The following is a 15,833-nucleotide window of genomic DNA, read 5'->3' on the forward strand; positions in this document are numbered from 1 at the left end:
CTCCCTTTCCTTCAGTGGTCCCCCTCCTGCCTGTGCCCCTCTCTGGAGGGGGGACAGCCCAGGCGCCAATGTTTTCCCACAGTGGTGGTTCGGGCTGGGAGCCAGACCAGGGCCACAGCCTCTTGAGAGCCAGCCTTGGCTTCTGGCCAAAGGGAGAAGTCAGGGCATGGGGAGTAGAAGCAGGATAGCGGGAGGGGCCTGGCTTCCCAGAACTCTGGGAAGGGGAAATGGGAGTGAGGGGGCCGAGGAGGGGAACTTCCTAGAAGCAGCTTAAGGTGGTGTGGGCTGGCTCGTGTGGGGATGGGGCTCCCAACCAACTTAAGGGAGGAAGGATGACTTTCAGCCTTTACCCTCCAGACTGTTAGCCCTGAACGCTCCAGCAACACACCATAGGGAACTTTCCCCGTTGCCACCCGGTGGGCACCAAGCCCCTGGCCTATGGAAGGAGCCGTGCAGGGCCCAGATATTTGTAAGAAAAACAGGACCCCGCCTGGGTTCTATAATTCACGCCCACACACAGAGGCAGCCAGTCCTCTGTACCCTTGACCGGTCTGGGGGTGCCTGCTGTGGCTGGAATAGGCTGCTGCCCGGCGTCCTGCTGTTAAGAGAGGGCTGGCATCTGCTGACTTGAGCACGCTACGCTTCCCGCACGGTCACTAAGCCACAGCCCAGAGAATGTCTCGATACAAGAAGGTTGATTCGGTAAACTAGGTGCCCACTGTGGGGTTGAGGGTTCCAGGCCCTTTTCCCTGCCCCCCGGGCCTACGTGCAGGTGCTCCCAGAGGCAGGATAGGTCATGACTACCTGCCTCCCAAGGGGTTTTTAAAAATGAGCAGGAGGGGCGAGAGGAGGGAGGGTGTCGCGCGGCCTTTCAAGTGGTCACCGCGCCGCCGCGGCGACCCGTCTTCCTGGGCCCGCGTGGTGGGGTAAAGAAGGGGGAAAGGACCTTAGGGTGCTCCCGGCGACCCCCTGCCCTTGGGGAGCCCGGTGGGACGAAGAGAACCTGGAAGGGCGCCACATAAACGCTCCCGACCCACCCCACCCCCGCCCCCCTGGGTTCCAGCGGGCGCGCCCCGGCCTCCGCTTAGCCTGGGACGCCCTCGCGTGGCCGCTTCGGGCGGGCGCGGCCAGGCAACCCCCCCCCAGGTCCAACCCCACCGCCGCGATTGGCTCCCGGGCTCAGACCCAGAAGCTTGATTGGTCGGCCCCGTGGCTCGTGCGGACGCCGAGTGGTCAGGCCAGGCGGGTGGGCAGCGCTGCGCCCGCCCCGCCCACCCCGCTCGCCGTGGCCGCGCCGGCGCCCGTGCCCGTGACCTTACCCGCGGCCGCGCCCGCCAGCGGGTGGGAGGGCGCGGAGGGCGACATGGCGGTGCCGCGGCCCTGCGCCGAAGGCCCTTGCTGTTCCCGGCCCAGCGCGGCTCCCGGCGTGCAGCAGACGCTGGACGAGATGGACTTCGAGAGGGGTGAGGCGGGTGCGCGGCCCTACCGGCCCGGCGCCTTCCGGCGTCCCCAGGCCCCCAGGGCAGAGGAGGTGGCCGAAAACCGGGGCCCCGAGGGGGAGGCAGCCTGGGGACCTAGTCGGAGCGTTGGCGGGCGGTGGGCTCACCGCTCCCGCGTAGTGAGAGCCCGCCAGGGACCCGGCGGGAGCTCGGCATTAGAAACACCGGCTCGCGTGCAGGTCGGGAAACAGGCTTTGGTTTCAGGAACTTTCCCCAGTGGTGCGGCTGGGCCCGGCTCCTCACCTGGTGCGACCCTAGGACACCCAACCCTGCTCCCGGGTCTGCTCCTGAGCAGCAGAGCCTGCAGCCAGGGTATTGCACCCACCCCGAGAGGATGGAGCTTCAGACCAGGGGGGCTGCGTGTGGGCACTGCAGGCGTGAGATACGACAGAGATGGCCTCGAGGCAGGCGATGTCATCCCTACCTGTGGGCTCAGCGGGGTAACTCTTTTGCCCCAGACTATCCTTGCTGCTGCACTCGCCACCCGCGGCTCTGTGCACAGAGCCTGGCTCTGTCTGGTTTCTCACCGTGCGCACGGCCGACTTTGCTCCAGACGCTGCTCGCTCAGGCGTTCCAGCCAAAGCCCCCTGAGTTGTGGGACGGTTCTGAGGACTCTCGGGATTCCGCAGATGGGGTGACTGTTCACAACTTTGGCTGTGGTTTTCACTTTGCGCTGGCACCTGGCAATGTCCTGTTCTTCCTTTTGACTGTGACTGTATATTCAAACATCTTAAACAGTACTTTATCCAACACTGGTGTGTTTGCAGTGGGAAGAAGGGTGACTGTGTCTGCTCAGTCTCCTGTCCTGGTTAGACAAGCCCCTTGTCTGTCTTGCTCCCAGCGATGTCGCCAGCACCCAGCACAGTCCTTGACACAGAGGAGGTGCTCGTGTTAATATTTGTTGAACCCATGAATTTCCATTTTATAGATGAGAAAACAAGAGGTCAGGAGGCAAAGGGAGCGCTGGAAGCCCCCAGTCATTCAGTGTTTTTCAGTGCTCGGGTTGTCCTTCTGCAGGAATCTGGTCTGCAGCCCTGAACGGGGACCTGGGCCGAGTGAAGTATTTAATTCAGAAGGCAGCGGACCCCAGCCAGCCCGACTCCGCCGGCTACACGGCTCTGGTGAGCTGGGGATGAGCCTCACGGGCTTCCTGCTCTCTGGGGGTGGGGAGGGGATGATGTTTGCATTTTCTCTTCTCCCACCCTTCCTCCTCTCCCAGCAGGGTTTCTGTTTAAGCATCACGTGAACCTGGGTTTTTTTAATTAGCATAAGTGCTTTGCATTAGTTATTTAACTTCGTTCTCTTAAGGATTCTGTGAGGTAGGAATGGTTATTATCCCCAGTTTACAGTGGCGGCAACTGAAGCTAGGAATGAAGGCTCACCCTGGTCACCCAGGTGCTGGAGGGGGCACCCCCCGCCGCGGTTCTGCCCCCTGACCCCGGCTCTGTTCCCCACAGCACTATGCCAGCCGCAACGGGCACTATGCCGTGTGCCAGTTCCTGCTGGAGAGCGGGGCCAAGTGTGATGCCCAGACCCACGGGGGAGCCACCGCTCTGCACCGGGCCAGCTACTGTGGGCACACGGACATCGCCCGGCTCCTGCTGTCGCACGGCTCCAATCCCAGGCTGGTGGACGACGATGGCATGACCAGTCTGCACAAGGTGGGTCCCCTCTTGGAAGTTCCACAGGTTGCAAGAACCTGTCTTCTCTCATTAGAAAAGTTATAATATGGGACTTCCCTGGCCGTCCAGTGGTTAGGACTCCGCGCTTTCACTGCTGTGGGCCCAGGTTCAATCGCTGGTCGGGGAACTAAGATCCCGCAAGGCGTGGCCAAAAATAAAAAAGTAAAAGTTATAATGCGTTCACTGTAGAAAACATGGGGAAAACGGAAAAGCATAAAGTAGAAAATTGAAATCGTTTGTAACCTCGGTGCTCACCTCTCGTCACTTTAGGATTAACGTATAATTTTCCAGCATGTCTCCTGCGCACATAAATTAGAACTAAACGTATGGCGTCATTTTCTTTTTCTTCGCCTTAATGATGTGTCCTCAATGCTTTTCCACGGAGTTTTCTGAAACTTGCACCCACTCTTGCCTATCCCTCTAGTCTGCTTTCCACGCTGTGATCGGAGTGATCATTTAATTAAATGTTTTCTGACTAGAAACACCTACCCGCTGTGAACGGTTTGAGGAGTACAGAATGTCTACCGTGGACACAAGTTTCCCTCCCCGCCCTGCCTCCCCCCCCCCGCCCCCCACCCCTGGTCCCTTAGTCTTCCCTTCCCTCCCTTAAGGCATCCGCTTTTACCGATTTCTCGTGCATCTTTGAGACGCAGTTCACGCACACTTACGGCCTATGTGTGCAAACCTGTTCCTCCCTTAGCCCCACTGATCTTCTCCCAGAGTGATGGTTTAAAAAGCACTTCTGACCACGCCGTGCCTTCGAGTCCTTCGGAGGCTTGCTTTTACCAAGTCCTTACGCTGCCGTACAGGCCCTCTGGGGTCAGCCCCTGCCTACCTGCCAGCTTGCCCTTGCCCCGCTAGTCGTCTTCAGTTTCTTGAACCTGCTTCTCTATCACTTGCAGGCCATAGAGCACATCTCTCCCCATCCGGATGCCTCACATCACCCTTTTCCCTCTGACTAGCGTCTGTCCTTCCTTCTGGCTTGCAGCTTCTACATCACGCCCTCAGAGCCTTCCCGCTTCCTCAGAGGAGGACAGCTCTTGCACCTGGATGCCCGGAAGCACTCTGTGCTCCACTTCTGACTCTTCTCCCCCTTGAAATTCCCCGTGTGAGCTCCGTCTCACTGGAGGCAGCTGGGATTGGTCCTGTTTCCTGCCGTGGCCTCAGCACTGAGCTCAGGTGCTGAGTGAGCAGCTGGGGGTTGTTTCGTTTTGAGACCCTTGCTGGTTGGAAAGGCGGGTTGCTCGTTTCTCAGTGGTCTAAACTGGTGTTGGCTTGAGTGTTTCACTGCCACGGCTCACATGATGGGTGTTGATAGGCAGGACACTGCCATGGATGGACCTAGCTGGTGTCACCCGCACTTGCGGCATTCTCGAGAAATTGAGGGAATGCATGTGTGTGAGGAATGTGAATCGTCCCTTCCTTCCAGCTTACTTGCCTCCCTCCCTTGTTTCCTTCTGCAAACATTGGCACTTCCTTTTGCCAGAAATTATTTGGAATTCATCTTACAACTGCTCACAACACGCTATTGCCTGAGTTGAAGCAGTAAAATAGGGAATCCCAGGTCTGTACTCATCAAGATAATATTTATGCTGAATAAAGATTTAGATTCGAATTTGAGATGGTGTTTGGTACTAACATTAACTTTGATACCTTTCAGGAGCCCCCGTAGCCCTTTGTCTCTTGGGAGGAGTAGGGAATATAGTGATACAACATAGTTATTGAGAGTTCAGACTTTGAGGTCAGACAGACCTGGCTTAGAATTCCCCATGCTGCCGCATTAGCTCTGTGACCTAGGGCGAGTTACTCAACTTTTATAAGCCTCAGTTTTTTCGTCTATAAAGTGGAAATAATGATACTTCCTACCTCTGATGGTTATTATAAAAGTTAAGTAAGATAATCTATGTAAATCACTTAACACTTCTCTTTTGGAGGATGTAGGTTAGAAATTGACATCCAGATTGGGATCGTTGATCTCCGAGGGGACGAGGAGAAAGCTGGGTACTGGGCCTGTTTCTCTCCGCTCATCTGAAAGTTCCCAGAGGGCAGGGGCCGTGTCTGATGTGTCTTGTGCCCACGGCACCCGGCACCCTATAGACAATCGGAATGTTTGTAAAGGTGCTTAGAGATCCAAGGTTCTGTCCTTGTTCTTAATGTGCAGGCCTGGGCAAAGAAGCATGGCCACTGAGCAGAGGACACAAGGAAGAAAAGCTGAAGCTGACTGCCCAAGTGGCACCAGGGTGCCCCGCCACCCTGCAGCACGTCACTGCAGTTTGGCAGGGGTTAGGGGAAACCGGCTCAGACGGCCAGCGCCTCCATTTCCACGAGACCTTTTCTCGGACTAAAAGGGCCCCAGAAGTGGAGCAAGAAAGAACAGGGCCCAGTGGGGTACGGCTTTTGATCCGGGCCTCTCTCCCCACAGGCCGCCGAGAAGGGTCACGTGGACGTTTGCTCCCTCCTCTTGCAACACAGCCCAGCCCTGAAGGCCGTCCGGGACCGGAAGGCACGACTCGCCTGTGACCTGCTGCCCTGCAACAGCGACCTGCGGGACCTGCTGGCCAGCTGAGTCTCCCCGCTCCTGTCACGGGCTGCGTGTGGGGTACACGGACTAGCCCTCCAAGCCCCCGCCTCGGTCAGCGCCTGAGCCGCAGGGTGGGATCCTGAGGCTGGAGGACCCCGGAAGAGCCCCATTCTGGCCACTGGGGAAGCAAGGGCGGCAACTTGGTGGGGCTGCCAGTACTCCAGCCTGGACAGGTGACCGTATTCTAAATTAGTTCATGTGGAAACATCTCTCCGTTTGGAAAAAATAAAGTTATATCCTTACCTCATCCCACGCACAAGAATAAATTTCGAGCAAAGACCCAAATCTGAAGATACAAAAGTATGTAAGCATGAGAAGAAACTGTGGAATATGTGACAAATGAACAGCTGCTTTCTAGCCAAGTGACCTTGGTACAAGTCACTTTACCCATCTGTCTGGCGTCCTCATTTTCTTTTTTTGCCTCGCGGCACGCAGGATCTTAATTCCCCTGACCAGGGATCAAACCCGTGCCCCCTGCAGTGGAAGCACAGTCTTAACCACTGGACCGCCAGGGAAGTCCCCTGCGTCCTCATCTCTTAAGGTGGGAGTGACTACAGTGGGGCTGCCTCGGAGTCCACATGGGGGTGAGACGAGTGAATATCTGGGGAGTGCTGGGGAGGGTGCCCGGCACCGTGTGGGCAGTGTATGGGAGCTCCCACCTCTCCAGAACCTGACCAGCACTTGTGTTTATAGTAATTTCATTCATTTCAACCGTCTGATAGACTACACAGTGCTGCTGTTCGGTTGCATCGCTAATTGCTGGTGAGGTTGAACGCCTGTCTTCTGTGACCTTCCTGTCCGTACCCTTTGTCCATCTAAAACTGTTCTCTTTTTCGATTCATAGGAGTTAGTTCTGTATGCTGGATATTGATCCTTTGTTATGTATATATGTACATAATTATATCTCTTTTTTCTTTTCTCTTTGATGCTGTTCCTTGTCTTAACTGTGTTTGTTTTTATCTGTTCGTGGAAATTGGTTACCGCCGGTGTGGACGGCAGTTTGGCAATATCTATTAAAATTTAAGTGAACGGGGCCAATACATTGATTTCTCTGTAGGTCCCTAGAGAAATATTCATCTGTGTGCACAAAGATGTTTGCTTTTGGGGGGTTTTTTTTTTTGCCTCACTGAGCGGTTTGCGGGATCTTAGTTCCCCGACCAAGGATCGAACCCATGCCCCCTGCAGTGGAAGCGCTGAGTCCTAACCACTGGACCGCCAGGGAAGTCCCCAGAGATGTTTATTTACAGAGGCATTTTCAAAAATGTGGATTGGAGCATGGGGTGTAACATAAAAAAAAAAAAAAATGCAGAGATAACCTAGGTGTTTGCAGCAGGGGGACGGTGAGGTTCTAGCACTTTGAGTGCAGCGTATGCTAATGTGGAGAGTGCTGAGTCGTGATGACGTAAAGTATGGAGAAACATGTAGGTGCGTACACGCAACACACAGGAGGAGCGTGAGGAAGCTGTGTGTTAAACTGTACCCATGGCTTCCCCGGGCTCCACGGCAAGAGTACTTGACCAAGGGTGTCCTGAGCTTCATTTGCTATGTTTGGAGTTTTTGCCAGGAGTAAATTTTTTCTCTGATAAGTTATACCAGTATTAAGTTAATACCAATTAGTTTCATGTGAATACCAGTAAGTCTTCTGCTGAGAATTTCTGATGCAGCCTGTCGGTGTCCCCGCCCTCGGACGTTGGAGGAGAGGAGTCTGTGTGGCAGGCAGTGGAGTCCAGAGCTGAAGTCCTGCTTGTTCTCGTCGGTTTCCCCTCACTCTCCTCCAGGTAACCGTTTCCCTCCTCAGGACCACCGGCAAGAATCACCTTTGACAGAAACACCCTGGAGCATAAGGATGGAGTTTCTCTCAAAAGCTCGGGGCTCGGGCTTCCCTGGTGGCTCAGTGGTTGGGGGTCCACCTGCCGATGCAGGGGACGTGGGTTCGTGCCCCGGTCCGGGAGGGTCCCGCGTGCCGCGGAGCGGCTGGGCCCGTGAGCCGTGGCCGCTGGGCTTGGAAGCAGTCACCAAGAAGCCAGCTGTGGTGGGGCCCTGGGCCGCCCTGGATCCACGGTTCTCCCTCGCGCTGGCTCGTCCTGGTCATCCCTGCTCATGTTGCTCCAGGAAATCTGAGAGCTAGTGAATAAGACTCCAGGATCCGAGTGACACGAGCAATCAGATTGCCCTTCAAAGGTCAAGGCAGAATTCAAGGCACAGCTGGGTGGAAGTCGTGCTTGGTGTCTGAGGGAGAATTAGGAAGTTTGGCTTTGGTAGCTGCAGACTGATTGCTTTGCAACTGGATTAGTGGTTAACGTTCGTACTTGGACCTGCAGCGGATCTGAACCCCACCTTCCTGGCGAAGGGCGTCTCCGTGCCCAGGTGCACCACCAGGTCCCTGGTGGGGGACGTGCGTGTCGGCCGTGGGAGGCTCTTCAAGAGGCATGAGGGGCTGATGACGGGCTGGGCTTGGCTCCTGATGATGGCCTAGCTTAATCGTCGACCTTGACCGTCACAGTGGTGAGGGAGCAGGGTGGGTGTCTGGGGAAGGAAACCACCACCAAGAGCAGCCCAGGCGGCCTGGCAACTGGCCGGGGGTTGGGAAGTCCCTCGGTCTCCTCCTGTAGCAGCCGGGAAGCGTCTCGAGGCAGAGGTCGGCCCCTTGCGTCTGTGCTTTAGGGGTCCTCTCTAGGAGTCTTTTTGCCGCGGCAGTTGGGCCGCGTCTCCCAGGGTCTCAGGCAGCCAGACCTACAGCAACGTGGCGGCTCACTTCTTTTTCTCCAGGGCATCTGCACTTAGGAGAATGGGAGCCGTTTCCCCCGGAACCTGGGCTGGTGGCCCAGCGCCCAGGATGTGTGTTTATTGGTTGAATCACTTCTGAGTAGGTGCGGGGGGGATGGCACAGGTGCAGGATGGGGGGTGTCTGAGGATGCAACTGACTCAGCTCAAAACAGCTCTTTCTCCGGCGCCCGCAGTGGGCTGTGTGCTCACACCGGTACTTTGGTGGGTGTTACGGAGCCACGGAGTTGCCTGGCGGGGGCCCGAGCCTCTGCCCTGCCCCCGCCCCCCAGCCCCCGACAGCTCTCCTGTAAAAGGGCTGAGCTGCTCGGCTCTTCTCACTGGGGGCGTGATGAGCAGGGGAGGGGCCATGGACTTCGTCAGCATCCAGCAGTTGGTGAGGACGTGCAGCGGAGGCCGGGCAGTGGTCTGGGCACCCCCAGACCGTCTCAGCAGAACGCGGAGGCCGGGCAGCTCCTTTCTGGTGCCTGAGGAGGTTTTGGGAGTAGAAACCTGTAGTACTTTTCCGGCCTGTCTGCCTAGTTCTCGTGTGAGGTGGTGAGGGGCCAAGGAGCAAGAGAGAGACACGGTGAGAAAGGCGTCTGGCGATGGTAGACGAGAAAATCCTTGAGTGTAGTGGGTTTTGCCCTGGACTGTGTTGGCCAAAGAGGAACGGGAAGCGGCAGGTCACCCCGGAAGACACAAGTGTGGCTGGGTGCTGGCTGAGCTCAGTTGCATTGATGGTCTTTGCTGGGGAAATGGTCTGGAGGGTCTGGCTGCCTTGGCTGGGGACAAGGAGGAGGGCGCTCGAGTTCCCTGGGCAGCGAGAGAAGCAGGCACACCAGTGACACTCTGGGACGTCTGTTGTGAGGGATGGGGCATGGAGGGTAGCGAGGCCCAGGGTGTCACTTTGCCCCACAAGCCCCACTGCGGGCCAGGGCCCTGCTGGCCGCAGCCCAGGACAGCCGCTGCTGGGAGGCGGGTTGCAGGGCCCAGGAAGTGTTAGGCTGCCTGAGTTTGCTTTAGAAGGGAATGGAATGTAGTTCTACGTGGCTAGAAGCCCTAGGCTCTGCCATTGTATCATTCCAGCCTTTTCTCTCCCCTCAACGTGCTTATTCCTCAGGGCTCCCTAGCGCTGAATCACGGGGCTGGGGGCCAGGGGAGGAAGAAAAGAATGGACCATTGTTTGGTGGGTTCTGCCCTAAGCACAGCACCGGTAGTCATTTCATTTTTATAGCTCCAAGAGGTAAGTGCTAGTTTTACCCCATTTTATTATGAAGAAACATAGCTTCATGAAGAGCCAAAATTTGAAGGTAGGAATTCAGAATTTTATCCGGGAGGCATCTCCTCTGTCCCCCCGGGCTTGGGGTCAGGTGGCAGTGTGGTGTGATCGGGTAGGAATGTAAGGACAACAACCCACGAGGGAGGCCCTGAGCTCACCTGGACACAGCCCAGCAGCATAAATAGATGCGGCGTCAGGCCCAGGCCGCAGGGTTCCTGCTGACAGGACAGAGTGAGCAGCAGTCAGCCCCCGGGCCTCGGGCGCTGCTGCAGGTGGTGAGAGCCAGCGACAAGCACGGGGGTCAGGGAGCCAGCGGGGCTCGCTCTGCCATGGAGCTTTGAGAGGGGTCAGGCCAGCTCTCAGATCCACATCCAGATCGCTAATCTCTGTACGTCAGCTCCTGGCAGGACTCCCCTGTCTGGCACAGTTGTGTTTTCTATAAGGGCTCCTCCTAATTTTTCTGATTTTTTTTCTGTTCCTATAGGTAAGTGGAGAGAGTCGAAAGGAACGAATTGGGACGTGGACACGGAGTGTCTGATCCTGGAGGCCGAGGCCCGGGAGAGGCAGGAACTGGACGAGGAGAGGAGAGTGAGTGGCGGGGGGCAGGGGGCACGGGCAGGTGGAGCAGGGGGGCTGCGAGCCCGGGGCTCAGGGTCTGACAGCCTGGGCGCGGCGCTTCTCCTGCGGCTGGGAAGACGAGGGTTAGAACCACCAAGAGCTGCCCCAGGGTTGCCGTGGCCAGCAGCCAATGGCTGGCGTGGTCCTATTTCTGCCTGCTTTCTGCCCTAGCATGAAAGATTCAGCAGTCCCAGAGCTAACTTGGAGAGCCTGGCTGACCTGGAAACGTTGGTTCGAAGACAAGAGAGAAAAGCGACTGAAACGCAGAGTCCCCGCCAGGGCACCCGAGCCTGAGGTCAAGGTGAGCGGGAAGGTGGGTGCGTGGGAGTGCCACACCAGGGCTGGAGTGCCTGAGCAGGAGCCCCCCGTCCCTGTGGGAGGCCTGGGGAGGAGTGACACTGCCGCCGCGCAGCTGCACAGCCCGCACCAGGGGGCCCTCCGCCCCTGGCGTTTTCCACAGCTGCTGCCGGAACCAAGTACCCCAAACTGGGGGCTTAAACAACAGCTATTTATGGTCGTTTCAGAGGCTGGAAGTCCAAGATCAAGGAGTCAGCAGGCAGGGTTGATTTCTTCTGAGGCTCTGGGGGCGGATCCGTCCACACCTCTCCCCAGCTTCTGGGGTTGGTGGTGTTCCTTGGCTTGTGGCCTCATCGCCCCAATCTCTGCCTCTGAGCTCACGTGGCCTTCTCCTTGCCTGCGTGCCTGTGTCCAAAGGTCTGTCCCTTCTCAATAAGGACACCACTCTTATTGTACCAGGGCCCACCCTACTCCAGTATGACGGCATCTTAACCGATTACAGCTACAATGACCCCACTTCCAAATAAGGTCATGTACTGAGGTACTGGGGTGAGGACTACAACAATATGAACCTGTGCAGGGGGGCGGAACACAAGTCAATCCGTAACCCCGCCCCATACCTATTCAGTCAGAATCTTCTGGGGGCAAGTTTTTTTGTTGTTGTTGTTTTATAATTAATGTATTTTTGGCTGCGTTAAGTCTTCATTGCCGCGTGCAGGCTTTCTTTAGTTGCGGCGAGCGGGGGCTACTCTTCATTGCCATGCGCGGGCTTCTCATTGCGGTGGCTTCTCTTGTTGCGGAGCACGGGCTCTAGGTGCACAGGCTTCAGTAGTTGTGGCACGTGGGCTCAGTAGTTGTGGCTCGCGGGCTCTAGAGCGCAGGCTCAGTAGTTGTGGCACACAGGTAGTTGCTCGACGGCATGTGGGATCTTACCGGACCAGGGCTCGAACCCATGTCCCCTGCATTAGCAGGCGGGTTCTTAACCACTGCGCCATCAGGGAGGTCCTGGGGGCAAGTGTTTAAATCTACTGTTTGTATAAGCCAACAGTGTGCTGGTCCTCCGCCAGCTATTTGGAACCACTTGGCTAGACTGGTGAGGCCATGTCCCAGAGGCCTAGTGTGGGGAGTGAGTGGATCTCGTCCTTGAACTTATCCAGCCGCAGCCCCGGGCCCAGCTGGAGCCCGTGGACCTGGAGGCATTCCTGCAGGCAGCTGCTGAGAACCAGGAGGCCCTGACTGACAAGTACCTGACAGATGGAGGGGACCCCAGTGCCCACGACAAGGTAGCGAGGGTGGGTGCAGGCATGCGGCCTTCAGCGTGGTCCAGTCAGAGCCTAGGAAACTGCAGGGCTTTTCTGTTTTATGGGGCATGGGTCCCATGATGCCTCCTGAGTCTGGAGGGAAAGGCCCTTCACACGACAGGGGAGTAAGCAGCTCTGTTCAGGGCACCAGCTCTGGGAATGGGGTTGCGGGTGGGACCTCCGGGGGTGGCTGCGCTCCCTGCAGCTAACTCCCGTCCGCAGCACGCCAGCTCCACCGCACGGCCTGGCACTGGGCCTGTCTGAAGGGTCACAGCCAGCTCGTGAACAAGCTGCTGGAGGCGGGTGCCACTGTGGACGCTCGGGACTTGGTGAGAACCAGGGAAGGGCCATCCCCACGGCAGACCCCCCGCCTGGCATCTCTGCAGGTCAGGGTTACTTTGGTGCTTTTGTTTTGCAGCCAGACAGGACCCCTGTGTTCTGGGCCTGCCGCGGAGGGCACCTGGACATCCTCAAACAGCTGCTTAACCGGGGTGCCCGGGTCAATGCCCGGGACCAGGGGAGGGCACAGGCTGCAGGGCGGCCCGATGCTCTTCCTGGGGTTGGGACACGGCCTTGCCAGCTTGGAATGACACTGAGCCTCACTGCTCCCTTAGATCTGGGGCACGCCCCTGCACATGGCCGTGCACACCGCGACTGCCTGCAGCACCTCATCACCTGCGGGGCCTGCGCTGACGCACAGGACAAGGTAGGCATCTGGTTGTCCCAGGCTGGGGCGGCTCCACCCCTGGGGGCCACGACTAAGGCAGCCTGAGCTCAGCGACAGTAGCTGCTGACCTGACCCACCCTGGGAAGCGAAGGTAGGAGGACGCCGCCCCCACCTCGACAGGAAGGGGACACGGCTCTACACGAGGCAGTGCAGCCCGGCCACTGCAGAGCCCTGAAGGTGCTGCTGCTCTCCGGGGCCGGGCTGGGCGTGAGAATGCGGTGAGTGCAAGCGAGCACGCGGGGCGGGCCGCTCCGGGGAGGAGAGCGGGGGCTCACCCGGCATCCTCGTGCCCAGGCTTCAGTGACCCCAGTGTAGCTGGCCCAGGACTGGCAGTCGCGCATCTGGGAAGCACTTCAGGCCCACGTGGTGCACCCCCATACCCGGTGCCGACAACAGCCGATTCTCAGGGCCACTCGCAGCCACCATTCCATCCCGTCATCTCCGCCCCCGTGCCACTCACGTGTCTCACCCGCCTGCTCCTCCCTCGGTCACGGTCACGACTCCCCGCTCAGGGCTGATTCCTCGCCTCCAGACAGCCATGTCAGACCAGCCTCCCCGGCTTCCTGTCCCAGGCTGAGCCAGTCCCCACCAGGGCACGAGCTGGGGGCTGACGCAGAGGACCCGGGGGTGGCAGGCGGGTGCAGGAAACAAAGTGGGTCCAGACGAGGGGCAGTGGAGGAGCGGGGGGGACCAGGGCAGAGCAGCACAGGAACAGCCTCGAGCTCCCTGGGGCCGGTGCCAGGGCTCCTCGGTGCCCACTGGTCCCCGGTCCAGGAGGTGGCTAGGCTCTGCCCTCCATCAGGGCCCTCCTGCCACCAGGTGGTGACTCGGTGCATGGCCAGCAGCAGATGCCCTTGGGTGCAGGTTTCTCCAGGGGCCTCCGTGCCTGGCCGTCTGGAGGGGGCTGCTGGACAGCTTTGAGCACCCCTGCACAGAAGGCCAGCCCCAGCCTGCTTGCCTCAGAAGCCCCAAGACCGGCGAGCTGGAGCTAATGTTTTAGGGAAACCTTGTGCCCTCTGTCGAAGGCTTCGGACAGGCCTGCCCGCTGCCCTCTGGCTGGCCATCTGGTGGCTCCCCTTGCGGGGGACGCGCCTGGGTGCTGGGGATTGCGTGCGGCCCACTCAACTTTTGGCGTGGTGGCCTGTAACCCTGCTCTGCCTCCGGCGCTGACGTCACCCCGGCCCTGGTACTAGAGTGCGCGCTCTCACCTGGCCCCTGCAGCCGCGGCCGTGCTGCTTCACCCTAACCCTCGGAGGCAGGACGTGGAGGGCTCTGAGCTCAGCTGCTCCTTTCCCTCCTCCACCGACTGGGGGTGGCCCGACGCCCCAACTCCACACGCTCCCCTAAAGCTTCCCCCCCCCCACACACTGTCCTTTCCCGGTCACACTGCGTTGGTGCAGACCTGTCTGCTGTACTGCTGGCGAGCAGGGTCCTTACATGCCAGAAGGTGCATCTGAGAACAGCTCTGCCCTAAACTGAGAACCACAGGCAGAGGGCTGGGCTCCAGGATGAAGGTTAGCCTCCCTCACATAAGGAACCTGGGTTGATAGCCGTTTTGCAGCAGTTATTTCTAGTCTAACTGGTGGCCTTCTCAGGCCAAGGACAAGGCAATTTCTATTCTGTGAAAAAGCCGACAAGAGCTCCCAACAGGGGCCACACACCCTCCCCTCACATGGGCACCTCCTGCCCTGTCCTGACAGAGCCCCGTGCACCCAGACGCTAGGGCCATGGGAGAAACAGGCGTTCAAGTCCATGGACAGGACACTTCCGATGTAGGAAATGGGGACACTTAAGTGACAGACAAAAATACCTTTTTATACGTATCAGTATTTTTTGTTCATTAAAACTGGTTGATTATCCATCACGGCCTGGTTGTTTTTTCTGGGCTGAGAGGGGCCAGTTCCTCAGAAACTCAAGCCTGATAACCATGCCGGCCTGACAGCAAGACAGGTCCCCAGGGGCAGAGCAGGTAGGCAGGGTGGTCTAGGGCTTCTCAGCCTAGACTGCCTATTAGAATCAAGAGGGAAGATTTTAAAAATCCTGATGTCCAGATGGATTAAATCAGAATCCCTAGGTTTGGACCCGGATATCAGCATTATCATACAGATAACATGCTTGTCTATGTAGGAGATCCCGGCGGCCTAGTAGTTAAGACTCCGCACTTCCACTGCGGGGGGCTGGGGGTGTGCGGGGGTGGAGCACAGGGTTGACCCCTGGTCGGGGAACTAAGATCCCGCATGCCACGCATCGCAGCCAAAAAAAAAAACAAACAAAAAAACCCCACCTACAATAAGGGAGTTCCGGCAAGATCTCAGGATACAAGATAAACATACGCAAACCTTTTTTCTACATGCTAACAATGAATCTGAATACTAAAACACACAGTACCATTTGTAATTGCTAAAAAGAAAACCCACTTAGGGGTAAATCTAATAAAACATCTAAGGACCTGTATGCTGAAAACTACAAAACGCTGATGAATGACACCAAAGATTTGAATAAATGGACACGTACACATGGACTGAAAGATGCAGCTGAGTAAAGATGTCAGTTCCACCCAAACTGATACACAGGTTTAACACAGTTCCTACCAAAATCCCAACAAGATTTTTCTTTGTATATGTAGACAAGATTATTCTAAAATTTAAAACTAAAACAACTCTGGAAAAGAACAAAGTGGGAGAGATCAGTCCACTTGATTTCAGGACCTATTAAATTGCTATAATAATCAAGACAGTGTGGTACCAGTGAAGAGACAGACGCATCGGTCAAAGGAACAGAACAGACAACCCAGAAATAGACACAGCAAATATGCCAAAAGATGCAAAAGTTATTGAACGGAGGAAAGATACGCTTTACAACAAATGGTGCTGAAAGAACTGGACGTCTATAGGCAAAAAAAATTTTTTAAAAGAAATGAAATGGATCACGAACTTACGTACAAATTAAAACTGTAAAATTTTAGAAAAAAGACAATCTTCACAACCAAGGACTAAAGAATTCTTAGACATGACACCAAAAGCATAGTCCATAAAAGAAAATCAGTAAGTTGTAATTCACCAAAATTTTAAACTTTCGCTCTG

The 15,833-nt window shown here is 56.9% G+C and overlaps 2 protein-coding genes across 2 annotated transcripts; both read left to right on the forward strand.

Annotated features, from left to right (window-relative positions):
- The first annotated feature begins 1,305 nt into the window (after window positions 1-1,305).
- On the forward strand, window positions 1,306-6,834 carry ANKRD39 (ankyrin repeat domain 39). Its single transcript, XM_027128920.1, has 4 exons — window positions 1,306-1,463; window positions 2,517-2,620; window positions 2,957-3,160; window positions 5,604-6,834. Exons 1-4 carry the CDS (start codon window positions 1,364-1,366, stop codon window positions 5,745-5,747), a joined length of 552 nt encoding a protein of 183 aa, XP_026984721.1. The 5' UTR covers window positions 1,306-1,363; the 3' UTR covers window positions 5,748-6,834.
- On the forward strand, window positions 5,959-14,616 carry ANKRD23 (ankyrin repeat domain 23). Its single transcript, XM_027128628.1, is given in 13 exon segments — window positions 5,959-5,976; window positions 6,121-6,346; window positions 7,397-7,540; window positions 10,292-10,395; window positions 10,597-10,665; window positions 10,667-10,726; window positions 11,880-12,005; window positions 12,254-12,352; window positions 12,442-12,546; window positions 12,638-12,665; window positions 12,668-12,729; window positions 12,871-12,972; window positions 13,045-14,616. Coding segments are annotated over 13 exon segments (1,770 nt in total). The 3' UTR covers window positions 13,672-14,616.
- Window positions 14,617-15,833: the final 1,217 nt, after the last annotated feature.

This window comes from Aethalodelphis obliquidens, unplaced genomic scaffold (assembly GCF_003676395.1).
Source record: "Aethalodelphis obliquidens isolate GAN/ISIS:26980383/991018 unplaced genomic scaffold, ASM367639v1 scaffold35, whole genome shotgun sequence".
Classification (NCBI taxonomy): Eukaryota; Metazoa; Chordata; class Mammalia; order Artiodactyla; family Delphinidae; genus Aethalodelphis; species Aethalodelphis obliquidens.